The sequence below is a fragment of the Mustelus asterias genome, chromosome 18 (assembly GCF_964213995.1).
Source record: "Mustelus asterias chromosome 18, sMusAst1.hap1.1, whole genome shotgun sequence".
Lineage (NCBI taxonomy): Eukaryota > Metazoa > Chordata > Chondrichthyes > Carcharhiniformes > Triakidae > Mustelus > Mustelus asterias.
In genome coordinates, this window is record NC_135818.1 from 21487839 (window position 1) to 21515635 (window position 27797).

A 27797-nucleotide genomic window follows, 5' to 3' on the forward strand; every position below is an offset into this window, starting at 1 on the left:
TTTGTTTATACACTCCTGTGGAGATTTACTATGTTAAGGACACTATATACACGCAAGTTGTTATATAAATGTGCAGAGACATACGTTTAGCATGTATCACACATCTACATAAAAATACTGTGTTCCTGTACAGGCCTTGTCTGAAAACATTACTTCTCACTGTCACAATTCTGTCACATTTTTGTGTCAGTGTTTTAAATTTATTTGTCCCCATTGATGCTGGCAGGTTGAGAAATAGTTCAAAAGGTATGCGGGATCTGGTCTTTATATACAGAGGCATAGAGTACAAAAGCAGGGACGTTATGATGAACTTTTATAAAACATTGGTGCAGTCTCAACTGGAGAATATTGCATTCAATTCTGAGCACCACAATTTAAGAAGGACATAAAAGTTTTAGAATGAGCAGAAAAGATTTACGACAATGGTTGAAGGCATAGAGTCATAGAGGTTTACAGCATGGAAACAGGCCCTTCGGCCCAACTTGTCCATGCTGCCCTTTTTTTTAAAACCCCTAAGCTAATCCCAATTGCCCACATCCCTCTATACCCATCTTACCCATGTAACTATCTAAATGCTTTTTAAAAGATAAAATTGTACCCGCCTCTACTACTACCTCTGGCAGTTTGTTCCAGACACTCACCACCCTCTGTGTGCAAAAATTGCCCCTTTGGACACTTTTGTATCTCTCCCCTCTCACCTTAAACCTATGCCCTCTAGTTTTAGACTCCCCTACCTTTGGGAAAAGATATTGACTATCTAGCTGATCTATGCCCCTCATTATTTTATAGACCTCTATAAAATCGCCCCTCAGCCTCCTACGCTCCAGAGAAAAAAGTCAGTCTATCCAGCCTCTCCTTATAATTCAATCCATCAAGTCCCGGTAGCATCCTAGTAAATCTTTTCTGCACTCTTTCTAGTTAATAATATCCTTTCTATAATAGGGTGACCAGAATTGCACACAGTTTTCCAAGTGTGGCCTTACCAATGTCTTGTACAACTTCAACAAGACATTCCAACTCCTGTATTCAATGTTCTGACCGATGAAACCAAGCATGCCGAATGCCTTCTTCACCACTCTGTCCACCTGTGACTCCACTTTCAAGGAGCTATGAACATGTACCGCTAGATCTCTTTGTTCTGTAACTCTCCCCAATGCCCTACCATTAACTAAGTCCTGCCCCGGTTCAATCTACCAAAATGCATCACATTGCATTTGTCGAAATTAAACTCCATCTGCTATTCATCAGCCCTCTGGCCCAATTGATCAAGATCCCATTGCAATTGGAGATAACTTTCTTCACTGTCCACTATGCCTCCAATCTTAGTGTCATCTGCAAACTTACTAACCATGCCTCCTATATTCTCATCAAATCATTAATATAAATGACATGAGGGATTTCAGAACATGGATAGATTGGAGAAGCTGAGAGAACAGAAGTAAGAGAGGAGATTTGATAAAGGTTCAAAATCATGAGGAACCAAGACATTAGATAGAGAGAAACTGTTCCCCATTGGCAAAAGGGTCAAGAGTTACAACACAAATTTAAGGTAATTAACAAAAGAACAAACAACATCATGAGGACAAGCAGCAAGTGGTTAGGTTTTGGGATGCACTGCCTGAGAGTGGGTGGATAAAGATTAAATCCTGTCTTTCAAAAGTAAATTGGATAAACACCTGAAGAGGTGTACCTTATTTTCTTTTGCAGACACCCGGCATAGATATGACAGGTCAAGTGGCCTCCTTTTGTGTTTAACCATTCTATTATTCTACGATATAGAAAGGTCAATGTAAACGTATCATGTTGCAATTACACATTTGTGGCAGTGATGCCATGGTAGTGCTTCAGTTATAGGCCTCACTGCTCTTCAGTTCAGACTGTAGAGGAACACAGCTTAACTTGAACACTTGGGCTGGAATTCTCCGGCCGTTCACATGGTGGGATTCCCCGGTCCCGCCAGCAGGGCAGAATGATCTCAATAGGAAATCCCATTGACAGTGGTGGGACTGGAGAATCCTGCCACTAGCGAGCAGCAAACCGCCTTCCACCGCTGTGAAACACACAGCTGGGAGGCTGGAGAATCTCATCCTTGATCTTGATTCGCCACAGACAATGCCATAGAAGATTGCTTAACATGAGTGTGTGTATGTTTTATGATCCCCACAGAGGCTGAAAAGAAAATAATCCACAAATTACTCCAGAAGGAATGGATGGGCAAGATTTAACTTTTTAGTCTTGCTAGAAAAGAGACACATTGAAGCTTTTTGTCCTACATTCATCAGAACACTTTGCAAGAATACTAATATAAGGGGAAAACAATGATTCATACTGTGTGAGAAGAGAGTGGTTGGCAAGTGGACTTTGATAGGTAGAGGCTTTGGCTTGGACAATGCACCAGTTGATGGTGACTGACAGTTAACTGCCAAGCATTGTTTGAAATTTAAACCAGGCATCTTGCCCCAATTGGTCAAAGCATTGCTCTAAGGAACAAGTCAGCAAATGCTGTCCCTTATTTTGTTTAGCTGAAACAGCCACAACATGTGTACATGTTCATTCTGTCTGCAAAGAACAGGGCCCTGTGTATTAATATCCATAGCTTCAGTACATGTAAATACATCACACTGCAAGGCGAGTGACAAATGTAAATTGATTTTCAGCGTAATTCTTACCACAATGAGGATTATTTAACAAACATTGTCCAATTGTGGAATCTCTAATGTTGGACACTGTGTTTTGGAGTCATGTTGTGCAAAATTAGACAAATGTTTGGACAAATTGTTACAATCAGTTTTGAGCTAGTTTTCCACATATACGATTTGCAAAGGCCATACAAGACTTGTACATCGCTAGCAATGCTGTATCATGTGCTCACTTGACATTGTTAGCCTATTCACCAATGTTCCACTAAAGGAAGCCATAGATATTTGCACTGGAGCACTATATCATAGCGACTAGATCCGCCACCATTGCATGAATCAGTATTTATTCAACTAATGAACTCAGCAACTTGCAGTTGAGTTCAGTGTTAGCAACATTGTGTATGCCCCGATGGTTTTGCCATGGGATCCCCTCTAGGCTCAGCTCACGCAAACATTTTTGTTGAATTCCATATGAAACATGTCTTCGATGGAATGATATCTAATCTCCTACCCCTCACATATTTCTGATGTGTGGATGATACATTTGCTATATTCAAATCCACATGTAATCATTTCCTTCCATGTCTTAATGCGCTCTAACCTGTGCTCAGATTCACCTTTGGAATGGAGCAGTCAAATGAACTCCCTTTCCTTGACGGATTGTTTGAGAAATCTGCCAGGGGGGTTCTCTCCCCTGGTCTACAGCAAGACTACCGTCACTTGTCAATGTACAAGTCGGGATTTTTACAGATCTATATGCTACAACATTGGTCTTATTGGCAACCTTGTAACTAGGGCCCTTGTAACCATACAAGTTTGATGCTGTAATAGGGTGTATCAAAAATATCCTGCAGGATAATGGCTACCCGATCACATCATTTCACGCTGTATGTCACACAAACTCATGAACAGGCCTAAGGCTGCCACATTTGGCCCTGAAAAGTGCCCAGTCTAGCTCAGATTACTCTGGCAGGACAAGGTATCTGAAATGCTATCAATTAGGCAAAAGACTACTTGTGTGCCAATACAACTGTAGGCTTTTATTCATGACAGAACTAGGAGCATATCCTAACAGATAACCAACCCGAACTGAACAAGGGGGAGGAAACAGCCACCTTTATACTAGGTGACAAGGGGAGGAGCCGGCAGGGGATGTGTCCAGGCATGACAAACACAACAACGGTGGTCCATCAGGACAAAGGCGCAACTGTAGTCCACCACAGTATCTCCTTGTCATGAGCACCAAGTGAAGCTAGCTCTCTCATGTTGCTACTATGAAGTAGCATAATGAGTGGTATTTGCCACTAAATGGATGTAGCCATCAAGCCAAAAAGATGTTCTGCCTAACGCAAATGAGTAATGTAGCATAAATGAATTTTAGTGCCAGTGTGATGTTTGGTATGTAGGTCATCTGTCCCAAAGACTGGCAGATCGTATCTCATATAAAGATCGAGAATGAGAGGGCACAGATTTAATGAGATTTGCAAAAAAAACAAATGTGATGTGAGAAAATAATTTTCACACAGTGAGCAGTTCAGATCTGGAATGCACCGCCTGGAAGTGTGGTGGACGCAGGTTCAGTTGAAGCATTCAAGAGGGCATTAGACGATTACTTGAATAGAAACAATGTGTAAGGGTACGGGGAAAATGTAGGAGACTGACGTTAAGCTACAATGCTCATTCGAAGAGCTGGTGCAGACCCAATGGGCCAAATGATCTCCTTCTGCACCGTAACTATTCTGTAATTATGTTGTATTATTTTCAAAACACTAAGAATTGCACAGGTCAGGTATTGTACCATCACTCTTGCTGCATTTTTAGTTTCCCTAATTTGTAAATATAGGCGACTGTTATTTTGAGCTCAAATTCAATAGTTTGATGGTATATCTACCACCTTTTGGATGGAAGGTTGTGATGGGAATGCTCAAGCTCATTAGAGTCTTTCTGTTGTGAACACAAGTTCGAAGTGTTGAAAGAGAAAGATGAATTGCAATAGGGCTGTTTACCCAAAATTCAGCTGCTTTCAATTTGGCAGGTGTCATACGTTGGCTCCATTCGTTGGTACGTTGCCTGCTAACTATTCAGCATGTGTGAATTTGGACTGCAAGTGATGCCAGGCGCTTCAAGTTTCACAGTGAAGCTTGATCCCGCCCTTATCTGACTTCAACCTGTGTATTTTCCAGCCAAGTTCACAGGATAGTGACCAGGGGGCAAGAATTCTCGTTGGTTTTACCCTCTCTCCCCAGGATTCTGAAGTAATCTGTCAAACCTCAACCATCATCTCAGCACAAACAGCAATTATCTCAGCACCTTTGGGAATGGTGCGCAGGAAATGGTGCAAACTAAATCCCATTGGATTATTCACAAGTCAAATATGCTGAGTGATGATATTTGCAGTTTCCTGCGTTGCTGTTCCCGAAGGCCATCAAAGAGTTGGATTTCAGCTGAAGTGTAAATAAGAGGAACTGTGTTCTGCAGAAACACCATCTGTTTTATCCATGAATAATTCACTTTCTAATCAAAGTGCTGGAATGAAGAATAAAGTTTCTGAATGTAAGTTTCTTTTTTGTAATTTGCAGTGCTCAATATGTTCCCTACTCCTCACTTGAAGGCGCTAAATCTTGTCAGCGTAGAATTCCACAAGTTAACAGTAACTTAACAGGCAATTCTTCATATGTGTCCAATCAGCAGGTATGAACAAACGATCTGATTATAAGCCATCTTGGCCCATTGTACCCGAGGGTCACTCAAAAGTGATCAGGAGTGGATTGATGCCTTGGTTTTCAAAAGAAGGTCAGAAAGATATGCAATGGTTTTGACAAGAATCGTCCCAAGTAGTTCTGCAATATAGGATTCCGTGCTGTATGGGCTGTTCCCAGGGCAGCACACATCAACTGCTGCTGAAGAACAATCAACTCAGTGAAAGATGCTCTTTGGTCTGTCTGAAACTTAGTGGATTCCAGTGCAAAGAATGGCCAAGTGTTACAGACCAGCATACTCCAATGTCCAAGACCCACAGTCTCAGGCACACAATAAAGATTGGGGAAGCTATTGTAGTACATGAGGGTTTGGAACTTGTTGTAAAACCCCTTGGATTGTACTTTTGACACGAGGTGACTATTATACATTAGTAAAAATATATAATCGAGGTGCCTCACTAGAGAGCCACATACTGAAATGAAAGAAATCGAACTGTGTGAAATGTCAAATTTGAATTGTGTGGCGCACATTTACAAATTTTGCAGTATAGTTTTGGAAATATAAAGTGATAGGGAATGGGCACACTGGACACAATTTCCTGTTACTAGCCTGGGGCACGGAGGCTGATTGGAGGATCCCAAAGCACTCCTTGCTTGAGGGCAGCTCCGAAATTCGGGCTGGGGGCTGAGCTTGGGACATTCTTGGATTTCTAAGACTCAGCATGACATCAGTTTACCCATTCAATCATAAAGGGGGAACTATGGGGCATGAGTTTCCCCCCAAAAAACTAAGTGCCCTGTGGCTGGGAACGGGAGCTTCTCCTGCCCGATTTTTGAGCGAGTTTAGTTTAATGAATTTATGGCATTCTGTGCAGCACAGAGGCTGTCAGGAGATTTACGCCTCTGGGGGTGGAGAGAGGGGTAATCCCACCCGAGATGCTGAGGGGGGCAACTGCGTATGTGCTGATCTCCCAGTACATGCGCCTCCCCCCTATCGATTGCTGGCCTCAACCCACCCCAGATCGCCAGCCCTGATCGCACCCCCCCGCCCAATTACACGCCCCAATCCTCCTACGGTTCGCCCACCCCAATCTACCCCCAATCGCCAGCCCCAATCCCTCAATGGCTGGCCTCCTGATGGCCGGTCCTGGCCTCTGAATACCAGGTACACGGTACCTACTCTTGCAACTCGGCCACGTTGTCTACCTGATAAGCTGCAGGAAAGGATGTCCCGAGGCATGGTACATTGGGGAAACCATGCAGACGCTACGACAACGGATGAATGAACACCGCTTGACAATCACCAGGCGAGACTGTTCTCTTCCTGTGGGGGAGCACTTCAGCGGTCACGGGCATTCAGCCTCTGATCTTCATGTAAGCGTTCTCCAAGGCGGCCTTCACGACACACGACAGCGCAGAGTCGCTGAGCAGAAACTGATAGCCAAGTTCCACACACATGAGGACGGCCTAAACCGAGATGTTGGATTTATGTCACACTATCAGTAACCCCCACAGCTTGCCTCCTGGACTTGCAGAATCTCACTGGCTGTCCTGTCTGGAGACAATACACATCTCTTTAACCTGTGCTTAATGCTCCCTCCACTCACATTGTCTGTATCTTTAAGACCTGGTTGGCTGTAGAGATTCGCATTCTAATCAGTATTCTGTAACTTGATTTTGTGTCTCTGTGCCCTGTTTGAGAGCAGATTTCCACTCCATCTGTCGAAGGAGCAGCACTCCGAAAGCTAATGGCATTTGCTACCAAATAAACCTGTTGGACTTTAACCTGGTGTTGTTAAAACTCTTACTGTGCCAACCCTACTACCAGCCCCCACCTCCCATGTAGAGTTCCCCACTCCCCTCTTACCTCCCCCCTCCCAATGGTCCAGCTCTGCCCCCATCTGACCTCACCCCCATGAGTACCCACCCCCTTGGCACTGCCCTGTGTCTGCTGGGCACTGCTAGTGTGCCAGGTTGGCAATAACAAGGTGCCCAGTGGGCAGTGCCAGTATGCCAGACTCACATTACCAGAGTGCCAGGTTGGTCCTGCCCAAGGGGCACCACTCCCTGCCCCCAACATCCCGGGGGGCATCAATGGCCTCCAGTCCCACCAGTGAGGCCATCATGCCTGGTCCCTGTTTCTGAGGACCACACGTGATCCCCACTGGTGTGGACCTCCAATGGCGGGGTCAGAAACATTGATTGTGCCCTGGGCTCACTAAATAGATGCAAATCATGATTTACATATTGGAATCGTGCTGTTCCCCAGCGCGAGGCTGATTACGTTGAAATAAATGGCCTGGAAAGATTGCGACCAGCTAAACAGTTCCCGTTTTTGGCCACCCACTGAGATTTCCCGGCCCACTATGCTACTCGAGGCATAGGATGGTGTGACTTGGAGGGGAACTTGCAGATGATGGTGTTCCCATACATCTGATGCACTTGGAGAAAAAATATACCAATCATTAAAACCAATTACAATCAACATCCTGGGGATCACCATTGACCAGAAACTAAACAGGGGTTCATACTACAAGAGGTGGCCGCACCGACCTCCTCAGAAGACAAACACGGGACACAGTGGACAGAGTACCCTTCGTTGTCCAGTACTTCCCCGGAGCGGAGAAGCTACGGCATCTCCTCCGGAGCCTTCAACATGTCATTGATGAAGACGAACATCTCGCCAAGGCCATCCCCACACCCCCACTTCTTGCCTTCAAACAACCGCACAACCTCAAACAGACCATTGTCCGCAGCAAACTACCCAGCCTTCAGGAGAACAGTGACCAAGACACCACACAACCCTGCCACAGCAACCTCTGCAAGACGTGCCGGATCATCGACACAGATGCCATCATCTCACGTGAGAACACCATCCACCAGGTACACGGTACATACTCTTGCAACTCGGCCAACGTTGTCTACCTGATACGCTGCAAGAAAGGATGTCCCGAGGCATGGTACATTGGGGAAACTATGCAGACGCTGCGACAACGGATGAATGAACACCGCTCGACAATCACCAGGCAAGACTGTTCTCTTCCTGTTGGGGAGCACTTCAGCGGTCACGGGCATTCGGCCTCTGATATTCGGGTAAGCGTTCTCCAAGGCGGCCTTCGCGACACACGACAGCGCAGAGTCGCGGAGCAGAAACTGATAGCCAGGTTCCGCACACACAAGGACGGCCTCAACCGGGATATTGGGTTTATGTCACACTATTTCACATAAATATTTCTGCTTTTTTCCTCCTGAGTCTTTATCATGCGATCCTAGAATCAGAATTTATGTCACACTATTTGTAACTCCCACAGTTGCGTGGACCTGCAGAGTTTCACTGGCTGTCTTGTCTGGAGACAATACACATCTTTTTAGCCTGTCTTGATGCTCTCTCCACTCCCATTGTTTTGTTTCTTAAAGACTGGATTAGTTGTAAGTATTCGCATTCCAACCATTATTCATGTAAATTGAGTCTGTGTCTTATAAGTTCTGTTTGTGAACAGAATTCCCACTCACCTGAAGAAGGGGCTCAGAGCCTCGAAAGCTTGTGTGGCTTTTGCTACCAAATAAACCTGTTGGACTTTAACCTGGTGTTGTTAAACTTCTTACTGTGTTTACCCCAGTCCAACGCCGGCATCTCCACATCATAAGTTTTTCACACAGAGGGTGGTGGGCGAGTGGAATCGGCTGCCGTCAGTGGTGGTGGAGGCAAACTCAATAGGGTTTTTAAGAGACTCCTGGATGAGTACATGGGACTTAATAGGATGGAAGGTTATAGGTAGGCCTAGAAGGTAGGGATATGTTCGGCACAACTTGCGGGGCCGAAGGGCCTGTTTTGTGCTGTAGTTTTTCTATGTTTCTATATTATAAAAAGGATCAAGGTACTACTAAACTGGGCAGAGAGAAAATTTACAAAGATAATACAAAAGATATGTGGGTATATATATCAGGAAATCAGGGGAGGCACGGTGGCACAGTGGTTTGCACTATTTCCTCACAGCGCCAGGGACCTGGGTTCAATTCCAGCCTCAGGCGCATGTCTATGTGGAGTTTGCACTTTCTCCTCGTATCTGCGTGGGTTTCTTCTGGGTGCTCCGGTTTCCTCCCACAGTCAAAATATGTGTGGGTTAGGTTGATTGGCTATGCTAAATTGACCCTCAGTGTTGGGGGGCACGCAGGGTAAATAATTGTGGTTTTGTTGATAGGGCCTGGGTGGGATTGTTGTCAGAGAGTCAGTGCAGACTCGATGGGCCAAATGGTCTCCTTCTGCACTGTGGAATTCTATGATTCTATGAAAGGATTGACAGATTGAGTCCATTTTTTCTTGAAATAAAGGCCGGGTGTATTTTAATAGAGGTCTTTAAAATTATTAAAGTTTTTGATCAAGTGGGTAGAGAGAACGTAAACATGAATATAAACACCAACATGTACTAGTTGGGCTCAATGGCCTATTTGTGTCCCCTATATTCAATGCAACCTTATGTAATCTTATCATAGATATGTGAGGCAGAATACCAACACAGCCTCCCCACCCCATCCCAACCCACCACTCTACACCTTGAACAGAAAGTAGCTCCCTTAAATGTGCACAAGATATGTGCAGGGCATGTGGGAGGATTTGCTGTGGGGACAAAAAATGGTAGCTGTTTTTAAGACTGGTTCACTAATGAATCACTATGGAGAGCAGGTTTCTGCCTCAGTCAACCCCCTGCTGAGATAAAGATAGAAAAAAGTTTCACATTTCAAAAAGGGGCCTGGTGCTGGAATAAATTCAGGTCAGGTTTTGCAGTGAAAAGTATTGTGAATGAAATGCAACAGCAGAAACAAGTAAGTCAGCCTACAAAAGGGGCCATGGTTTATTACTTATTCCCTGACTTTCAGAAGGGATTATTAAAAGGTGCCTTGCTGCCTGAAACAAGCATCCGCTTTGAGTAGGCCGCTTAGAAACAAGTGCTGCCAGCATTGGTGGGGTTAACATGGAGGCAAGGCTTCCAACTCAGCCTGCCAGACATCCCAAGGAAACTAAAATTGATTCAGGGACAGGGACTCACCAAACTCATGTAAGCAAATTAATACAATGGCAGTTAAAAAGTGACAAATCCCCAGAGCCAAATGGTTTTAAATCTGGGGTTTTAAAGTGAGTAGCTGGGAACATTACAGAAGACCCTGAACTACAATCTTCCAAAGTTTGCTTGATTCGGAAGCATTCCTTTAAATTGGAAAATTGCACGTCAGCTCGCTACTTAGCATTAGGAAGCCAGGAAATTATAGAGCAGTTAATTTTATAGCTCTTGTCAGTAAATTGCTGGAGAGTATAATTTAGGGTGACTAACCACAGGCCATGCCGGAAGTGACCAGCGGACAGGGTATTGTCTATGGATGTTATTCATATGAACTTTTAGATGGCATTTCATAAGGTTCCTTATAAGAGACTGTTAGCTAAAGCTGAAGTTCATGAAATTGAAGGCAAATTATTGACCTGGTTAGGAAATTGGTTGAGTGGAAGGAGACAGAGGGCAGGATATTCCTGCATCTGGTTGTAAAGATAGAAAGAGGGGTGTCCTTAAGTGCCAGATAATCAGATGGCACACTACTATTGCTGAAAAAACATTTAGGCCCGACACTTGTAACAGGAGTGTAAATAGAAACCTCACATATTTGCAGGTAATTTACATCAAATCTTACCCAAACTATTCTGCAGGAACACATCAGTCCTCCAGGATGACCTTGCCAGCCAGTTTGATGATATCGTTTTTGTAGCGATTGTGGGGTCTGTTTCTTTAAGGAGCACAGCAGAAGAGGGTCACCTGATTTGAGGGACCAATGGGGACCGAGAGTGAGTGATTACCCCAGAGGGTGGAGTCCTCAATTAGGCAGAATACATCATGAAGCCATGTAGTAATAATGTAAGGACTGGAGTTGCAAACACCTGTACGTAGTTTCTTCTTATTAATAAATACCTTTTGTTCCTAACCAAGCCTTAAATGTCTTGACGACACCTGAAGTGCCACTACATAACATACTGGTGACGAGGTGGATAAACTATGGTGGCACAGTCTACCTGTGATTATCTGATTTAATTGAAGTTCGGAAAAGAGGGATACTCACCATAGTGCCTGTTTCTGGGCAAATAGACTGAGAGAGAGTTGTCGAGGTAGTGCCAGGACCTAAGGAACAGATGTGCAAAGATGTGTGGGTTAGGTTGAAAGGCCATGCTCAATTGTTCCTTAGTGTCTGAGGGGCTAGCAAGATAAATATGTGGGGTTAAGGGGATAGGGCCTGGGTGGGACTGTTGTCAATGCAGGCTCGATGGGCTGAATGGCCTCCTTCTGTGCTGTTGGGAAAGAAGAAAGAAGTATCAAATGCTGTGTGACCAGCGAGTCAAGAGGTATGGAAAGATATAGAAAATTAAAATGAAGAGAAATTAGCCTTCAGAAGCAAGAGGAGTAAAACTTGAGAGAAGAGAAAAGGACAGGAGTTGCTGCAGTTTTGTTTCTGGAAGAGAGGAAGACAAAGGGAACAGAGCAGTCTTTGAAGTAAGAAGAAGAGATTTGGATAGAAGGTTGAGAGTTGATGCAGTTAAGATAAGTTTAGAATCTAAATGAGAAAAATGGGAAGAAAAACCTCGGGGAGCTGCAGGGCTTGTCCCAGAAGTGCGGGAAAATGAGAAGCTGGGATTGGAGGGCTCCTGATCTGAGCAGAGCCTGAGGGGAGGGAGAGCAATCCCAGCACTGAGGGACTACAGGCAGTGAAGTTTTAAAGCTTTTAGATAAGGAGAAGTCTTCTCCCTGTAAAAAAAAGTTTAAAACTTTGAAGATCATTGCCCTGAAGTAGACAGTTGAAATTGAAATTAACAAAAAGAATGCCAAATCAAGAGAAAAAAAAGAGGACTATTTAGGCAGCTAAGAAACATAATAAAGCTGCAGAAAATGTTGAGGATGTCTTCCACAGCTAAAAAAGTTAAACAATTTTAGAAAAGGTCCAAAACAGGGAGCTGCAGATCCCCACCAAAACCCCAGAAGCACTAGAAAAGACAGAGAGACAGAGAGAAACAGCAACTGTGGGCAGTTAAAAAAAAGGTTGACAGTCTTAAAGTGGTAATGAATTTTAAATTTGTTACAACATTTAATGCAACAACCACAAGGAGGAACAAAAGACAAGGGACAGGAAAATCAGAGAAGACCCTAGACAGAGGGCAACTCTCATAAGCAACGCAAGACCTCAGTGGAGGAAATTAAGCAAGAGTCAACGTGGGAGCTCAGAGATAATAAGCCTTCAAGGCAGATGCAATGCCAGACTCAGAGTAGGCAGTAAAAGATACTGGAGAGGTGGTGCATTAAAAACCCCAGAGAGGGGGGAAGCACTGGAAGACCCGGGAGGGAGTACTGGGGAAACCTAGAAGTGGAGGAAGACTGGAAAACCCTGGAGAGGGGGTGCATTGTGAAACCCCGAAGGAGGGCACTGAAAAACCCTGGAAGGGGGGGCAACAATAAAAGACCCTGAAAGAGGGCAACGGAAGACCCTAAACGAAGAGCTGAAAGAAAGCAAGATTCAGTTGCATCCCACCCTTTTGTCCTGTTGTGAGAAGTTCCCTGAAAGTTTTAGCAATGAACTACAAGCAAACGATAAAGCTGCAATCAGTCAGAAAGTAAGACAAGCCACAGCAGAAGAAGAAAGAGTGAAAAGAATTGGATAAATATAACCGAGAACTACAGCAAATAGAAAATGAGATAAAAGTTTGTGACCCAAATCAAAATGAGAAGTGGCCCATCAAAACTAAGAAAAAAAAACAAGCACTATGAAAAAGGTGGAAGTAGCTCGGTAATCTATTTGGGCCAGTAATAGTACAAAATTCACCAGCAGTGAAGAAACTGGAGTTAGAACATGAAGATATGGATAAAGAGTAAAAAGGGATGAGAGAAAAAGCACAGGCGGAACTCAGCAACAGAAGTCATAGCAGGGAACTCTAGAAGAACCAAGGAAATCCTGTGATGTGTGCTATCGGTTTTGTGATGGGTAAGAGAACTACTAGTCTCAAAGTGAAATGCGTTAAAGACTTGATCCATGGCTCACATGTAGGACATCCTATATCATCTTCAAGGGTAATCATGCTTTGAAGCAGAAATTAGAGCAGAGCTATCACTTACCAGAGCCTCATTGGGAATTCTTTAGAGATCAAATTGAATGATCAAACTACCAGCCATGTGGAAAATGCAAATGAACATTCTGCAGGGAGGCAGACGCCTTCCACTGTTTGAGAGTGCTGAAGAGGACTTAACAATGGAGAAACCCAAAGAGAGAACACAACCATTGAAACAAGTTAGCAATTCAGAATTGTGTAATAAACGTAACAAGAAGGAAGAAATGTTGAACGTAGAAGTAGAGTTTGATGCAAATACAACAAAAGTAACATGGCAGTTGTTTGAAAACATGCAAAGAGTGAGGAGGGGGAGATTGTTATCAAATGTTGTTGGAAGAGAATGTTGGATTTACCTTGGAAGAAACTCAAACGGATAAAATGAATGAATTGCAAAAGCAGAGCGATGGACTAAAGAATGATTGTGATTCCTTTCGGCAAGAGGAAGTTATTATGCAGAAAAATCTACAATGATTGAGGAATAACTGAAATGTGTTCAGTAACAGAGTGCTAAGCTGGTGAAAAATGTCAGTGGATTGGGAATTTCTCACAAAGAATTGGAAGTCGAGGTTGGAATGCTGATGGAACAACATTTACATGAAACAAACAGACTAAGAGTAAAACTTGCGCATACCAAGAAGGAGAATCAGAAACCAGAACAGTTTAATCATCGGATACAAACAATTAATTCTCAACTGAGTGAGAGATTGGAAAGGCAACAGTTGGGAAATAAAAGTGAGTTGGAACAAATTCAGAAATAGGTTGAAGGCTGCGATTCCTGCAGAGAACTCTTTTACCAAGGAGGAGCCACTTAAAATTGTCAGTTTATGTAAGGGTACTTCAGATGAATATCAAGATAAAGGAAAAGAGTTATTAAAAAAACAATGCAGGAGCTGGAACGGGCTCAGACCAAACTGCAACTGGCGGAGACAGACTGCAAAAGAAAACTGAGGCTGAGGAGGAAGCGGATGTGTGGAATAAAGAACTATTCAGGTCCAAGCAGAAGATTAGTTGATGCAGAAGACGAGATTGGAAAACGAAGCTGTGTAAGTTGTGCCAGAGAGAACCAGACAAAGCAGCAATTCAGGCAGAAAAGGAAAATGAGATTGCACACCAGAACAAAATTGTTGAAATGGTCACACTAACAGAAATGCTAGGAAGAGAAGGAACGTTATCACACGACAGTATCACGACAGTTTGTGAATGAACTGTCAAGACATAAGACTGTGTTGTATTGTGCTGATGGTACCTGCAGGCATTGTACAGTAAGGTGCTTGATAGAGAAAAGGATCAATGGAGGATTGGAGAGTGACACTGTCTTCAGAGTAAAGCATGTAGTCTATGGTCAGTGCACAGTCTAGGATAGAACTTGAAAAGCAGCAAACCTGCATTGGAGAGTCCCATCCAAAACCACATTTGGAACAATGCATAGTTGAAGTTGACTGGTAAAAAGTGTTATGTCAAGATCTCATCATTGAACAATTGCTACATGAATTTACAAATGTCTAACTTGTGTGTATAACGTTTATTTAGAATTTGGGTTTCAGTAGATTAATTTTAAAGATTGCATAAGAAAGTTAAAGGGAGAGGGATGTTGTACATGTGGTGTCTGTCTCTTTAAGACAGCAAAGCAGAAGAGGGTCACCTGGCTTGAGGGACCAATGGGAACCAAGAGCGTGTGTTCACCCCAGAGGGTGGAGTCCTCTCTCGGGCAGAATATATTTGGAAGCTATGTAGTAAGCATGTAGGGACTGGAGCAGCTGCTCCAAGGCAGCCTAGGCTTGCAAATCCCTATACACATAGGGATTTCTCTTCATCAGTAAATTCCTTTTATTCCGAACAAAGCCGGAAATGCCACTACATAACAGTTTTCAATCTCCCTCCTCAGCTGGAGGAGCTTTCCTTACCACAATCCAGGCAAATGGGTTGGAGAAACAGCTAAACTCCAGAGGAAGGATCCAGCAAAACTCAAATAGGCCAGAGAAGTGGGTTAGGGTAAATGTCTACCACAGAAGTCAGGTCCTTCTGGTTAAGGATCAGCTTCTCAATTGCTTGAACCTTTGGAAGGGATTTCATGGCAGCAGCAACTCAGAAGTACCCGGTTGAACTAAAAACAAGAAACCATAGCATTAACAACAAAAACAGAAATTGCTGGAAAATCTCAGGTCTGACAACATCTGTGAGGAGAGAATAGAGTCAACGTTTCGAGTCTAGAACAGTTCTGACAAAGGGTCATCTAGACTCGAAACTTTGGCTCTATTCTCTCCCCACAGATGCTATCAGACCTGCTGAGATTTTCCAGCATTTTCTGTTTTGTTCCAGATTCCAGCATCCACGGTATTTTGCTTAACCAAAGCATTAACTTTGGTTCTAGAAAGTGGGCTGTGCCCGATGAGTTATGATGGTGAATATCATGCATTCCTTTTCAGCATATATTTGATCACCTCATTGATGGGTAAAGGGACATATTTCCAGTTCCACCTCAGGGTCCAGCAGTGTTCTCTAGAGATCATTCCTATAAATCTAGTTATGTGTCTCTGCAAGATCATTCCCCTTCTGAAAACTCTAATTCCCACAGGGAGAGAATGGCTACTGACTGCCCTCTGATGCTTTGTCCAGGTGCCCAATCTTCAGTTATGACTAAGAATACCCAGCCTTTTGTCTTGGGGCCACATGTAAGTGAGAGCTTTAGGGATCGAAAGAGGAGACTGTTCAATATGACAAAGCAGAATGGCCCACTTCTTGATTCTCCCACAAGGTTCAACCAGGCCAGGGAAAATATCTTCCTTGTCAGTCTTCAACTCCCACTGAAGCTACTCTGATTACAGAAGATAATTCCATCTCCTCCAGAGTCAAGTAGCTTACTCTAATGAGATTTTAGAGCCTCAGGGTGTGTTGCAAGGTCTCAATTCAGTTGACTTCTGCTAACACCTTTCAAGGGCAAATGGGCAGGAATTCCCTTCCAAAACTTGGGAACTCCTTCCAATGGAATCCTTTGACATTGGGGAAAACAGGTGAAAGAGCCACCCACAACTCCCCAGTCAGAATTTAAATGACTGGCACAAACCAGACAGTATCCTGGCATTTCCAGTTAATAACATGAGTTACTTCTCTCAACCTAGAAATTTCAGGACTGCCCTTTAATTCCCACATAAAATAGGCTGCAATGCTAGCTTATCGTTCACTCTCCTTTTGACCAGAACTTGTCATAATATCCCAGAAAAGAGTCAGTGCCTTTGTGAGGGGCTAATTGGCACAGGAATGACCCTTCCCCACCATAGCAGCTGCTGGTGGCACACATGATTCAGGCGCCAACTTGTCCATTGTTGACATGATACCTTCTCTTTAAAAAAATTAGCCATGTCCAGTGATAGTGCTAGTTCCTGCAAATGGTGCTACACAGTAACTGAAGGAGCTCATACTTAACATAAATTCCATCTTTATTCACAAACAGGAAGTTACGCAGTTTTCATTTTGTTGTGGTCAAACTAAAACCTTCTTTAAAAAAAAAGAGACAAACATACATTTCAAAAACAAACTGCATCCTCAAAGGATAAAGACACTCGACTGGTTGGGGGTCATTGTGATGTGGTGCTGAGCTCTGTCAAACCTTCAGGGTTGTTTTACAAGCAGCCATGTTGTTAGAGACGGAGAGTGGAGATGATGATTCAGGGCAAGGTCATAGATGAGATATAGGATTAAGAAGTTAAAGAGAGATCGTAAACTCACTGGGGGGAATTTTCCCATCCTGCCTGCCACGGGAATCGAGCGGGTGGGGGGGCAGACCATGCAAAGGTCCATTGACCTCGGGCAGGATTTTCTGGTTTTGGGGCGACCAAAAAATCCTGCCCACTGAGTGAGAAGGGAAGAGGGAAGTTAAAACGAGCCACAGGTGAGTGACTGCGAAGCTTTTTGAACAGGATAAGGCGGCAATACACAATTACACAATAAAAATATCCTACATCCCTTCTCCCCATTTCATTGTCACATCAAAACCTCATTGGTCCTGATCTGGGAACCATTTCTAGAACATCTGTATAACACAGGTAGGTGGACAGAGAAGGTCCAGGTAGTTGGGTAAGAACTAAATTTGACTGAGAGAGAAAATGTTCCTTTTTGTTGCAACTCCCTCCCTCCACTTTCCTTCGTTTTGAGGGCTCTATAAACACCTCTGGGGAAAACTAGCTTTTTTGATAAAGGTTTAAATTTCTGACCTACTCTAATCACAGAGAGCTTAGGGTCACCATCCAAGACCTGGAAAATAACCAGCCTGTATTCCTGCTCTTGGTCATTACCCTGTTGGAAAGGGCTGGTGCTTGGGTTATCGGGTGAGGACAGGATCAGGCTTGGCTATGATTCCTCCCGTGAATGAACAGCCACCACGCATTGATCAAGTACACAGGCTATCTGCGTGAGACACTGGAGAGCTGCTGGTTTTTCCAGAGCTACGCCCCAGGAAAAAGTTAGCACCTTCAGGAGAAGAGGGGAGAAAGTGGTGGTATTAAATCCCTCCACTGCCACCACCAATGTTGTGAATAACCAACTCAGTCAGTGTGGAACAGGAAAGCATGTTAATGTCTCAGGTGGGACCCTGCACTGTATCTCAGTTATGATGCAAAGGAGAGGGGGGAATGGGTGCTTGTCTGCCGATTTTGGCCAGTGCTCCCTGAAATTATGAGGCAGCACCAGTGGGGAGGAAATAACAATTCTTGGCTTACCCTCTTGAATTGAGCAGGAAGATTTGAGAGGCTGGCATTTCCAAGGATACAAAGCTTTGTTGGGAATATCAAAACACACAGTGGGGTGGGGTTCGGAGGGCTCCTCCCAGAACCATAAACCTCTCCATTCAGACCGAGTTCTCACCTTCACCAATCTGAGGCGAAAACTGAAAGTGACTTTTTGCTTTCTCTCTTGTGCCTTGATATTTTAAATTGACTTTATAGCTGGTAAACAGCTACTGGGAATTCTCCCTGGTGGTCTGGAACAATATTTATCCCTCAACCAACATCCTCAAAAGCAGTTTATCTGGTCACTTAATTCATTTCTCTTTGCGGGGATTTCCTGTGTGCAATTTGGTTGCCACATTTCTCCACGTACAACAGTGACTAGTAATTTATTGGCTGTAAAACACTTGAGACATCCTGAGGTCACGAAAGCTTTATAAATGTAAGGCTTTCTTATTGAAATCCAATGACAAAAAACAAATGATGGGAAGGGCAGATAACCAACAAGTACCATCTGGCCTCAGATTTAGATGAGAGCACTCTTACAAAGATAAAGATCGTTTTAAATATTTTAAAAAAAAGAAAATTCAGTTCCCATTCCTCTAGGCGATGCCAACACTGTCAGGGTGAAGTGCAGGCAGACGACTGATGTTGACTTTTTTCAGTTAATCTTCAATCACAATGGGCTCATCATTGGGGGGAGGCTTTGGACCTTTTGCAGGGTCTGGGGGACATTGTTCAATAGCGATCTGTGCTTGGGGACGCCTCCCGCTCCGTCTCCTCTCAAAGGAAGTAAGTAACTTGCGGATCTTCCTGCAAAACAATAAATGGGTGTTAATTCAATACGCCTTTTATATTCTGACCAAGTTGTGCTCAAAGTTAACCTCTGCGTGTGAATGCTTCCCACATCTTTTGAACTGCCATGTAAATTCGAGGACAGAAGGAATTTGCATTTACATAACACTTTGCACATCCTCAGCTAAGTTCCTAGGTGCTTCACTACCATTGACTTACACAGAGGCAGAATTTTCCAGCACTTCACAATGGCGAGATCTTCCACTTCCGCCAATGTGAACCGAGATTTCCAGCTTTGAAAAAGGGTCGTCTGGACTCAAAACATCAGCTCTTTTCTCTCCTTACAGACGCTGCCAGACCTGCTGAGATTTTCCAGCATTTTCTCTTTTGGTTTTATTTGAACAGAGATTTCAATTGGTTGCTGGCCCTGCACGGGGAAGGCTGGAAAATTATGGCCAGAATTTATAACACAAAAAGACACTATTCCCCGAGCTTGGTTATGCTGTGGCTTATGCTCCATACAAGCTTCCTTCCATTATACTTCGACTAATCTATCAAACTCTTTATAATTTTCAAGACCTTTATTAAGTTACGCCCACAATTTTCTCTTTTCCAGAGAACAGTCTTCGCTGATAGTTTGAAATGCAGTCACTGCTGTAATGTGGGCACAGTAAGAAGTCTCACAACACCAGGTTAAAGTCCAACAGGTTTTGCTACCAAATAAACCTGTTGGACTTTAACCTGGTGTTGTGAGACTTCTTACTGTGTTCACCCTAGTCCAACGCCGGCATCTCCACATAATGTGGGCAAACATGGCAACCATTTTTCTCATAGCAAGTGTAAGTAAACTGCAAGAGAGATAAACAAAGAGAAGAACTTGTATTTCTGTAGTACCTTTCGTGACTTCAGGCATCTCAATGTGCTTTACATCTTGTGAAGTACTGTTTGAAATGTAGCCACTGTAGTAATGCACGAGTTATGATACAGTCTGTTTCAGTGACATGCAACTGGGGATGAATATTGGCCAAGACATTGCAAGAACTCCCCTGCTATTTTTTGAATGCTGCCATAGGATCTTTTATGCCTGCCTGAGAGGGTAGAAGGTACCTTGGTTTTACATCAACTGGGATTTTCCAGCCCATCCTGTCGGATTTTCCAGCGGTGGAGGCAGCCCGCCATTAGCCACAGGTGGGATCTTCCAGTCCTGCCGAGGTCAATGGCCATTTGCTTTGCTCACCAGCCATGCCATCAGGGAACCCACCGTGGGGTGTCACCTTCAGTGGGACCAGAAGATCCCACCCATTGAATTAGAATTTCCAGTGCAGAAACAGGCCATTTGGCGTAACAGGTTCATGCCTGTGTACTATGCTCCACAATAACCACCTCCCACCTTTCTTTAGATCATAGTAGCAACTTTATTCCTTTCTACCTCATGTTAGGGTTCAAAATGGGATGGCAGACGAATTTGCCCTCAAAAGCTTCCAAAAGCCCACAAAAACTCAAAGGCGGCAAAATTTCAGCATATTGAGAGAAAAATCATTCCCGTACAGATATTCCCTGTTTAAAGCAAATTTAATATCATATGTTTAGTTTAGCAGGGTCTGTCAATTAGGAACTTAACTGAATAGTGCCGTCTGTATTTTAGTGTGGTTCCTGGTGCACGCTATCCTTTAAACACCAGACCTCCCAAACCCACTCCCGGCACCCCCCACTTGCCGGCCCTCTGACTTAAGATAAATAAATTTACATGCAGCCCTCCTGAGTGCACGCACTTGCACACAATCCCATTCATACTGTTCATACATGCTTCCCCACTCTATGCATGTATATGTACCAACAATTCGCACATCTTGGGACATAAAGGGCAATTTAGCATGGCCAATCCACCTAACCTATACATTGTTGGATTCTGTTCCTACGCACTTTCAGACAGATCCAATTACCGCTGTCCCATTCCTGTTGAAAATGTTTTAATGTGAGGGAAAAAAAGGCAACTCCTAAGTCCTTTTTAACCTGAAAAAATTAGAAGCTGGTTTCACGGTCACTACAGTTCAGAAGCAGCGCCGACTTTTCTCCAATTCCCAGAGTCAGCTTTATACCACTTCTCTCCAGAGTTGATCTCACATCAATTCCAATGTAAACTTTAATGTAAATTGATTTGATTGTTATCAGCACAGAAAAGACATTACAGTGGTCAAACTCCTTGAGGCACTTGGCTTATGACTAACAAGTAATGTAGTGAGGTTTTTGTGACGCAGGTATCATGTGGGTCACATCACAACATTACGTCAGCAGAGAGCTCCGAGTATGTAACAACTTCACCCAGGAATAAACTCGATTGAGGCATCTGAACCTCACTCATGTTATCTTGTGAAGTGATTACAATACGAAGAGGGCACTGGCCCCCTTAACCGCACCAGAAGTATCACATTATGACAGCACTCAAACAAGAAATGACACCAACACAGCTATCCTCAACCAATTCAACCATAATTGTAACAGTTTGAAGTTGCCGATCACAGGATTAGTAGCAGAAATTCATAGCAGGAAGGAAGGCAGAGGGAGTGAAGGAATTGCACAGTTTGTAAGTCCTGGACCTGCTATCAATGTAGTGAGGATACTGGGTATATGGGCCAGGTACTTATTGATTTTCACTGCACTTCCTGATTTATCTCATATTCTCTCCTACTCTGTTCAACCTTAATGGTGTCTTCAACTTGGTTTCTTAATGAACAGGCTTTACTGTGCCTTTTAGGGGAGAGGGTATGATGGCATTGAAGACATGACACTGAGACTCTCGTGTAACTTAAGGCATCAAGAGTCGATGTTGATCTGCTTAGGGCTGGGAACCTTTAGCAGTCTTACCTGGTTTCATCAGTTGCCATGAAAAAGACGTCGCCAGGGGCATCGATCCAGTTTAGCCGCGTACGCTTCACTGGTGGCACCAAGCCTGCTCGTGGAGCTCTGACACTGGCTGGGTAAGACCTCCCATTGACCACAGAGTTTCGAGCAGGTCCCTGCAGGAGGGCAGAGGACAATAATATCGTAACTGGGAAAAAAAATAAACTGGCCTTGTGTAGACGGCATTGTTTAGCTAGCCAGAACACTATATCCAGCAACAAATTAAAGTACCATTAGATGGATCAGAACTGGTTAGAACCATTTCAAATCCAAACCAAGGGTTCCTCATAACTGAGTTAAGATGTTGGAAGATATAGCACTGCCCTCCAATAGGATATTTGGCTCTCCATTGGAAAGCTCAGGGCAGACTTCAACTTGTTATCCTCATTATCCACTTCCCCCCACCCACCAGTGCCACCAGTTAACATGAAAAGGGACCCTTATCCCCCACTTTAGGATGCATTTCTCTCTCTGATTGAAGCAGTTACTGGTCACAGTGACAGTTGCATTCATGTAAAATTAAAAAGCAAATTCCAATTGGATCTCGTTTTGCCGATTAGGAAAATGAGTCTGCTGCAATTCACCAAATTCTGTTGAAATTTAGTGGATTCCACTAAATTTAATCGATTTTCCTAAAGTTCATCAGATCCTACTGAAATGCTACAAATCTTCTGAAATTCACTGGTTTCTTCTGAAACTCTCTGGATTGCCCCGAAATTAACAGGATTTTGCTAAAATGTACTGGATTGCGCTAAAATGTTTACTGTATTCTGTTGAAATTCTCTGGATTCTGCTGAAATTCTCTATATTCTGCTGAAATTCACTGTATTCTGCTGAAATTCACTGTATTCTGCTGAAGTTCACTGTATTCTGCTGAAGTTCATTGGATTCTACTGCAATTTATCAGATTCTGTCATGACTAAAAGTCACTCGGCTCTGCTAAAATTAACATAAAACCATAACATAAGAAATAGATCATTTGAGTCTTCACTAAGATCACGGCTGATTATCTACCATAACTCCACCTTCCTGAAATATACTCATATTTCTTGATTCCCTTATTATCCAAAGAAAATCGGTCTATGCCTTGAATATAATTAATAACTGAGCATCCACAATGTTCTAGGGTACAGAATTCCGAAGATTCACACACCCTTTGAGTGAAGAAATTTCTCACCTCAGTCTTAAATGACCAACCCCATATTCTGAGACTATGATCTCTAGTTCTTGACTCCTCAACCAAGACCACATTCTCTCATCTACCTAATAAAGCCCTTTAAGAGCTTTATATGTTTCAATGAGATCAACTCTACTTTTTTCTAAATTCGAGGGAACATAGGTCATGTTGGTTTAAACTTTTTCCATAGCACAATCCACTCATTCCAGAAATCATTGTATTGAACCTTCATTGCACTCTATCTAAGGCAAGAATATGTAAGGAGACCAAACTGCATATAGTACTCCTAGAGTGATCTCACCAAGGCACCATATAAATGCAGTAAAGACTTCTCTACTCTTGTACTCCAATCCTTTTGTAATGAATACACATTTACCATCCACTTTCCAAATTGCTTGCTGCATCTGCATATTAGCTTTGTGATTTAAGTAAAAGGACAGCCAGGTCCCTCTGAATACCTACAGTTCCCAGTTTCTCACCTTTTAAAAAGATCCTGCTTTCCTACTTTCTGTCTAAAGTGAACAACTTAACCCCATTATATTGCATCTACTATTTCATACCCACTCATTTAACCATTTTATATCCCTCTACAGTCTCTTTGCACCTCCTGATATCTCACTTTCCCTCCTAACTTTGTATCGCCAGTAAACTTGGATGCATTAAACACAATTCCTTCATTTAATCTAAGTCACTGATATAGATTGTAAATAGCTGAACCCAAACACTCATTCTCACAGTAACACACTAGCTACAGCCTGTCAACCTGAAAATGACCCATTCATTTCTACTCTGTTCCCTGTCCATCAGCAAATCCTTGATCCATGCTAATATATTACTCCCAATTCCATGAGTTCTAAATTTGTGCAACAAGCTTATGTTCGGAATCTTACGGAATGTGTTTTGAACGTCCAAATACACTACATACGCTGATTCTCCCTTATCTACACTGCCATTTACAACCTCAAAAAACTCAACAGATTTGAGAAGCATTATTTCCTTTTCCTAAATCTGTACTGACTTTATCCGATCATATTATGATTATCTAAGTGCGCTGTTACCACATCTCAATAATAGATCCTAGCATTTTCCTTACTACTGATGCCAGACTAATGAGTCTATAGTTCTGTTTTTCAACATTCCTTCTTTCTTGAATAGCAGGTGACATTTGCTACCTTCCAATCCAAGGGACCTAAAAGGATTGCATATTCATTGTGAATAGAATTCACAATGAATTCAGTTTGTTGCTTATTTTCTATTATCTTTTTAAATCTAGTTTCCCAATTCACCTTAGTTAACTTGTCCTTTATACTGACTTATTTTGTTTTTGATCAGATTTTTCAATTTTAGGTTTGTAGTTAACTAAATCAATCATTCTCAAACTCAATACAAAATTCTATTATGTTATGATCACTCTTTCCCATAAAGGCCCTTTTACTAAACAGTTATGGATTAACTATTTTTCATTTCATAAAACTGGATCTAAAATAGTTTATAACCTAGTTAGGTCCTCAAAATACTGATTTAGAAAATGATCCTACAATCGTCTTTCATCATTGCAAATTTGGCTTGCCCAGTGACAGGAGAAGGACCTTTAGCCTTCAACCTGCTGCACCATTTAATGGCTGATCTGAGATCTAACTCCTTATAAACACCTTTTCTCCATATCCCTTAATTTCTTTAGTATCAATCTCAATTTTAAAATTAACAATTGATTTATTTGCTGAAGAGAGTTCCAAACCTGTACTACATTTTAGCAGAGAGGTCAGTGACGAGGAGGCAATGATTGATGGAAATATTAGAGGGGAGATGAGGAAAAGCTCCCCCCACCCCTCCCGTGGGGTTCTGCGACTCACTGACTGAAAGGGTAATTCATTTAAAAGGTGTCTAGATATGGCCCTAGATATGTAACCTGCAGGGCTGCAGACCAAATGCTGGAAAGTGGGATTAGGCTGGGTGACTCATTTTTCAGCCTGCACAAGCACGATGGGCCAAGTGGCCTCTTTCTATGCTGCAAACGTTCTATGATTCTATGAAACTACCTTTGAATCTTCTAAATTCCAGAGACTATAACTCCAGTTTGTGTAATATCTCCTGGTAATCCTTGGAGTCCAGGCATCACTCTGGTAAATCTGCACTGCACTCCTTTTAAAACCAAGCATCGATCTTAAACTGTGATGCCCAGTACTGCTTACAGTAATTCAGGTGTGGTCTAAACAGGGCTTATACCCTTTGTATTATAGTCCTCTAGATATAAAGGCCAGTGTCCCAGTAGCCTTTTTGAATATTTTATGTACTTTTCGGATCTCACATTTTAATAGTCTGTGAACCTGGACTCTCAAAGTTCTTTGAAACACTAATAGTTCTCATTTGTCACGCTTTCCAATCCCTTTTAATTCATATTTGCATATACTGAAATCAATTTGCCACAGTTTTGCACAATTGCTTAATCTATAATTTCTGTTTAATATTATGCTTCCATCTATACTGCTTACAGTGCCTCCAACTTTTGTGCCATCAGCAAGTTTGAATGATGTGGCGTTCTATCCCATTAACTAAGTTGTTGACGAATATGGTGAATAGATGAGGTTCAAACACAGATCCATGTTGGTGCATTCTGATCAGCTGAACTTCCAAGGTATTCAGTCACTCTAGCCTTCATTATAGATCCTTGTAATTTCCTGAGAAGAGTTGTTGGGCTAATTATATAGGTCTATAATTCCCTGGTGTCCCTCTCACACCTTTCTTAAATATCAAAGTCACATAAACAATCTAACCTAAAGGAATTGCTCCTGAATCAAGAGAACTATAGAAGATTATAATTAGCGCATTAGAAATGCTCTCACCAATTTCCTACAAAGCCCTAGGTGAAAATTGTCCTGCCTTGAAGAGTTGCCACCAATGTTCTGTCTAATTTTATCTGGGTGCACGGGTGACTTATTTAAGTGCCCAACTCTTTAATCTTTGCTTCATGGTCACACACATGTGGTAATTTAAAGGGACCAACCTGTGCATGGCCGGCGCAGAACTTTCAGGTTGCTGCACTCTGCAGCAGGGAACACTGTCAGTGTTTTCTGCCACTTGCTTCTTAGCTCCACCCAAATGGAATCCACAACTTGATTTTTCAAGCTGACATCCCTTCTCTCCGCCCTCATCCCATTCCTTATCATCAAGGTTACCCATCCTCCCTTTACATTTTGCCTATCTAAAAGTCAAGTATTCTGGAGTACTGAGTTCCCAACCATGTTCACTCTGCAATCATGTGTCTGTCATGGCTATTAGATCAAACTCATTTATTTCTAACCCTGTTACTAATTCATCTATTTTATTGCGAATGCTTTGCACATTCAGATACGCTGGCCGGGATTCTCTGACCTTGTCCACGGCTGGGATTTTGCAGTCCCGCTGCAGTGAATGGAGATTTGGCTGAATGCCAAATTATCCGTTCTCACCAACAGCGGTGACCGGGCTTATGACATTGGTGGATTCCGGCCAGTTTCTTTAGTCTGAACTCTGTTCTTAAGTCTTTAATTCCCTATTACTTTTGTTAAGCTCTCTGTCCGTTCTGATGAACTCTTGTTTATTTTTACCCAAATTGCAAATCTGTGACATTTCTTGTACTGTTTTTGATACAACTTCCTGAATCCTCCCACCCCATTTCATTCGTTTAAAGGTTACCCATCATCTACTGTGCTGGATATTCAATTCACTAGAACACTGGTTCCAACCCAGTTTAAGTGGAGACCCTCCCAGTAGAAAGCTCCCTATTTCCCCAGCATAGATGTCAGTGCCCCACAAATCAAACCCCTGCCTCCATGCTTCTCTTTTAGCCATGCATTTACCTTTCAAATCCATTTATTCCTCTGCAAAATCGATCAAGGCTCAGATATAAATCCAGATTGTGAGGTTCTGCATTTAAATTTCATCCCCATTGTTTCAAACACTCTCAGTGGAACCTCATTCCGAGTTCTACTTATGTCATTGGTTCTTAAGTGGACACAACAACTGGATCCTCCCACTTCAAGTTCTTCCCCAGTCAGGAGAAGGTGTCTTGAACTTCTTCAAAGCTCCCAGTCACATCTGCAGAGAACAGTGTCGATACCCCAGAACTATACGGTCCTCCACATTCCTTTTAATTCTCCATGTTGAATAGCCTCCGGTCTAAGGAACCATCGTCAGTTTGCTCAGCCATTCTGCAGACTTTGCTCTTATCTAACAAGGCAGCAACATCCTTGTCGCTATTGGAAAAGGGAAAGTCTGAGGCTACTCCAGCATTGCAAACATTACCTACCTGACTGGCAGTTACACCCTCCTGTCCCTGGCTGCTATCTGACCTTTCTCCACCCTAGCTGTGACTGTAACATTATATTCTGCACTCTCTCCTTTCCTTCTCCCCTATGAACGGTATGTTTTATCTGTATGGTGTGCAAAAAACAATACTTTTCACTGTATCCTAATACATGTGACAATGATAAATCAAATCAAGACTGTCCACACCTGCACAATTACCTAACCTAAGGGATGCAGCTATCTCCTGAATCAAAGTGCCCAGATAACTCTCTCCCTCTCTGATAAATTGCATCAGATTCTGCTAAAATTCACCATTCTGCTCAGATGAGCATTTGGGCAACTATTTGGAAATATTGTCAGCATTAACCCTATTTTGTTGCAATTTCTCTCATCTTTCCAATTTATTTTTACCAGCATGGTCTATGGCAATCTAGCACCCTT

At 42.8% G+C, this 27797-nt stretch overlaps 1 protein-coding gene across 1 annotated transcript in view; it reads right to left on the reverse strand.

Annotated features, from left to right (window-relative positions):
* Positions 1–16896: 16896 nt before the first annotated feature.
* LOC144506992 (metastasis-associated protein MTA1-like) overlaps positions 16897–27797 on the reverse strand; it is a 187692-nt gene continuing 176791 nt past the window's right edge. Inside the window, exons 18-19 of the mRNA XM_078233501.1 lie at positions 21857–22008; positions 16897–19009 (exon numbers count right to left, since the gene is read on the reverse strand). Coding sequence (XP_078089627.1) covers positions 18862–19009; positions 21857–22008 — 300 coding nt within the window. The 3' untranslated portion in view covers positions 16897–18861. The remainder of the gene's footprint in view (positions 19010–21856; positions 22009–27797) is intronic.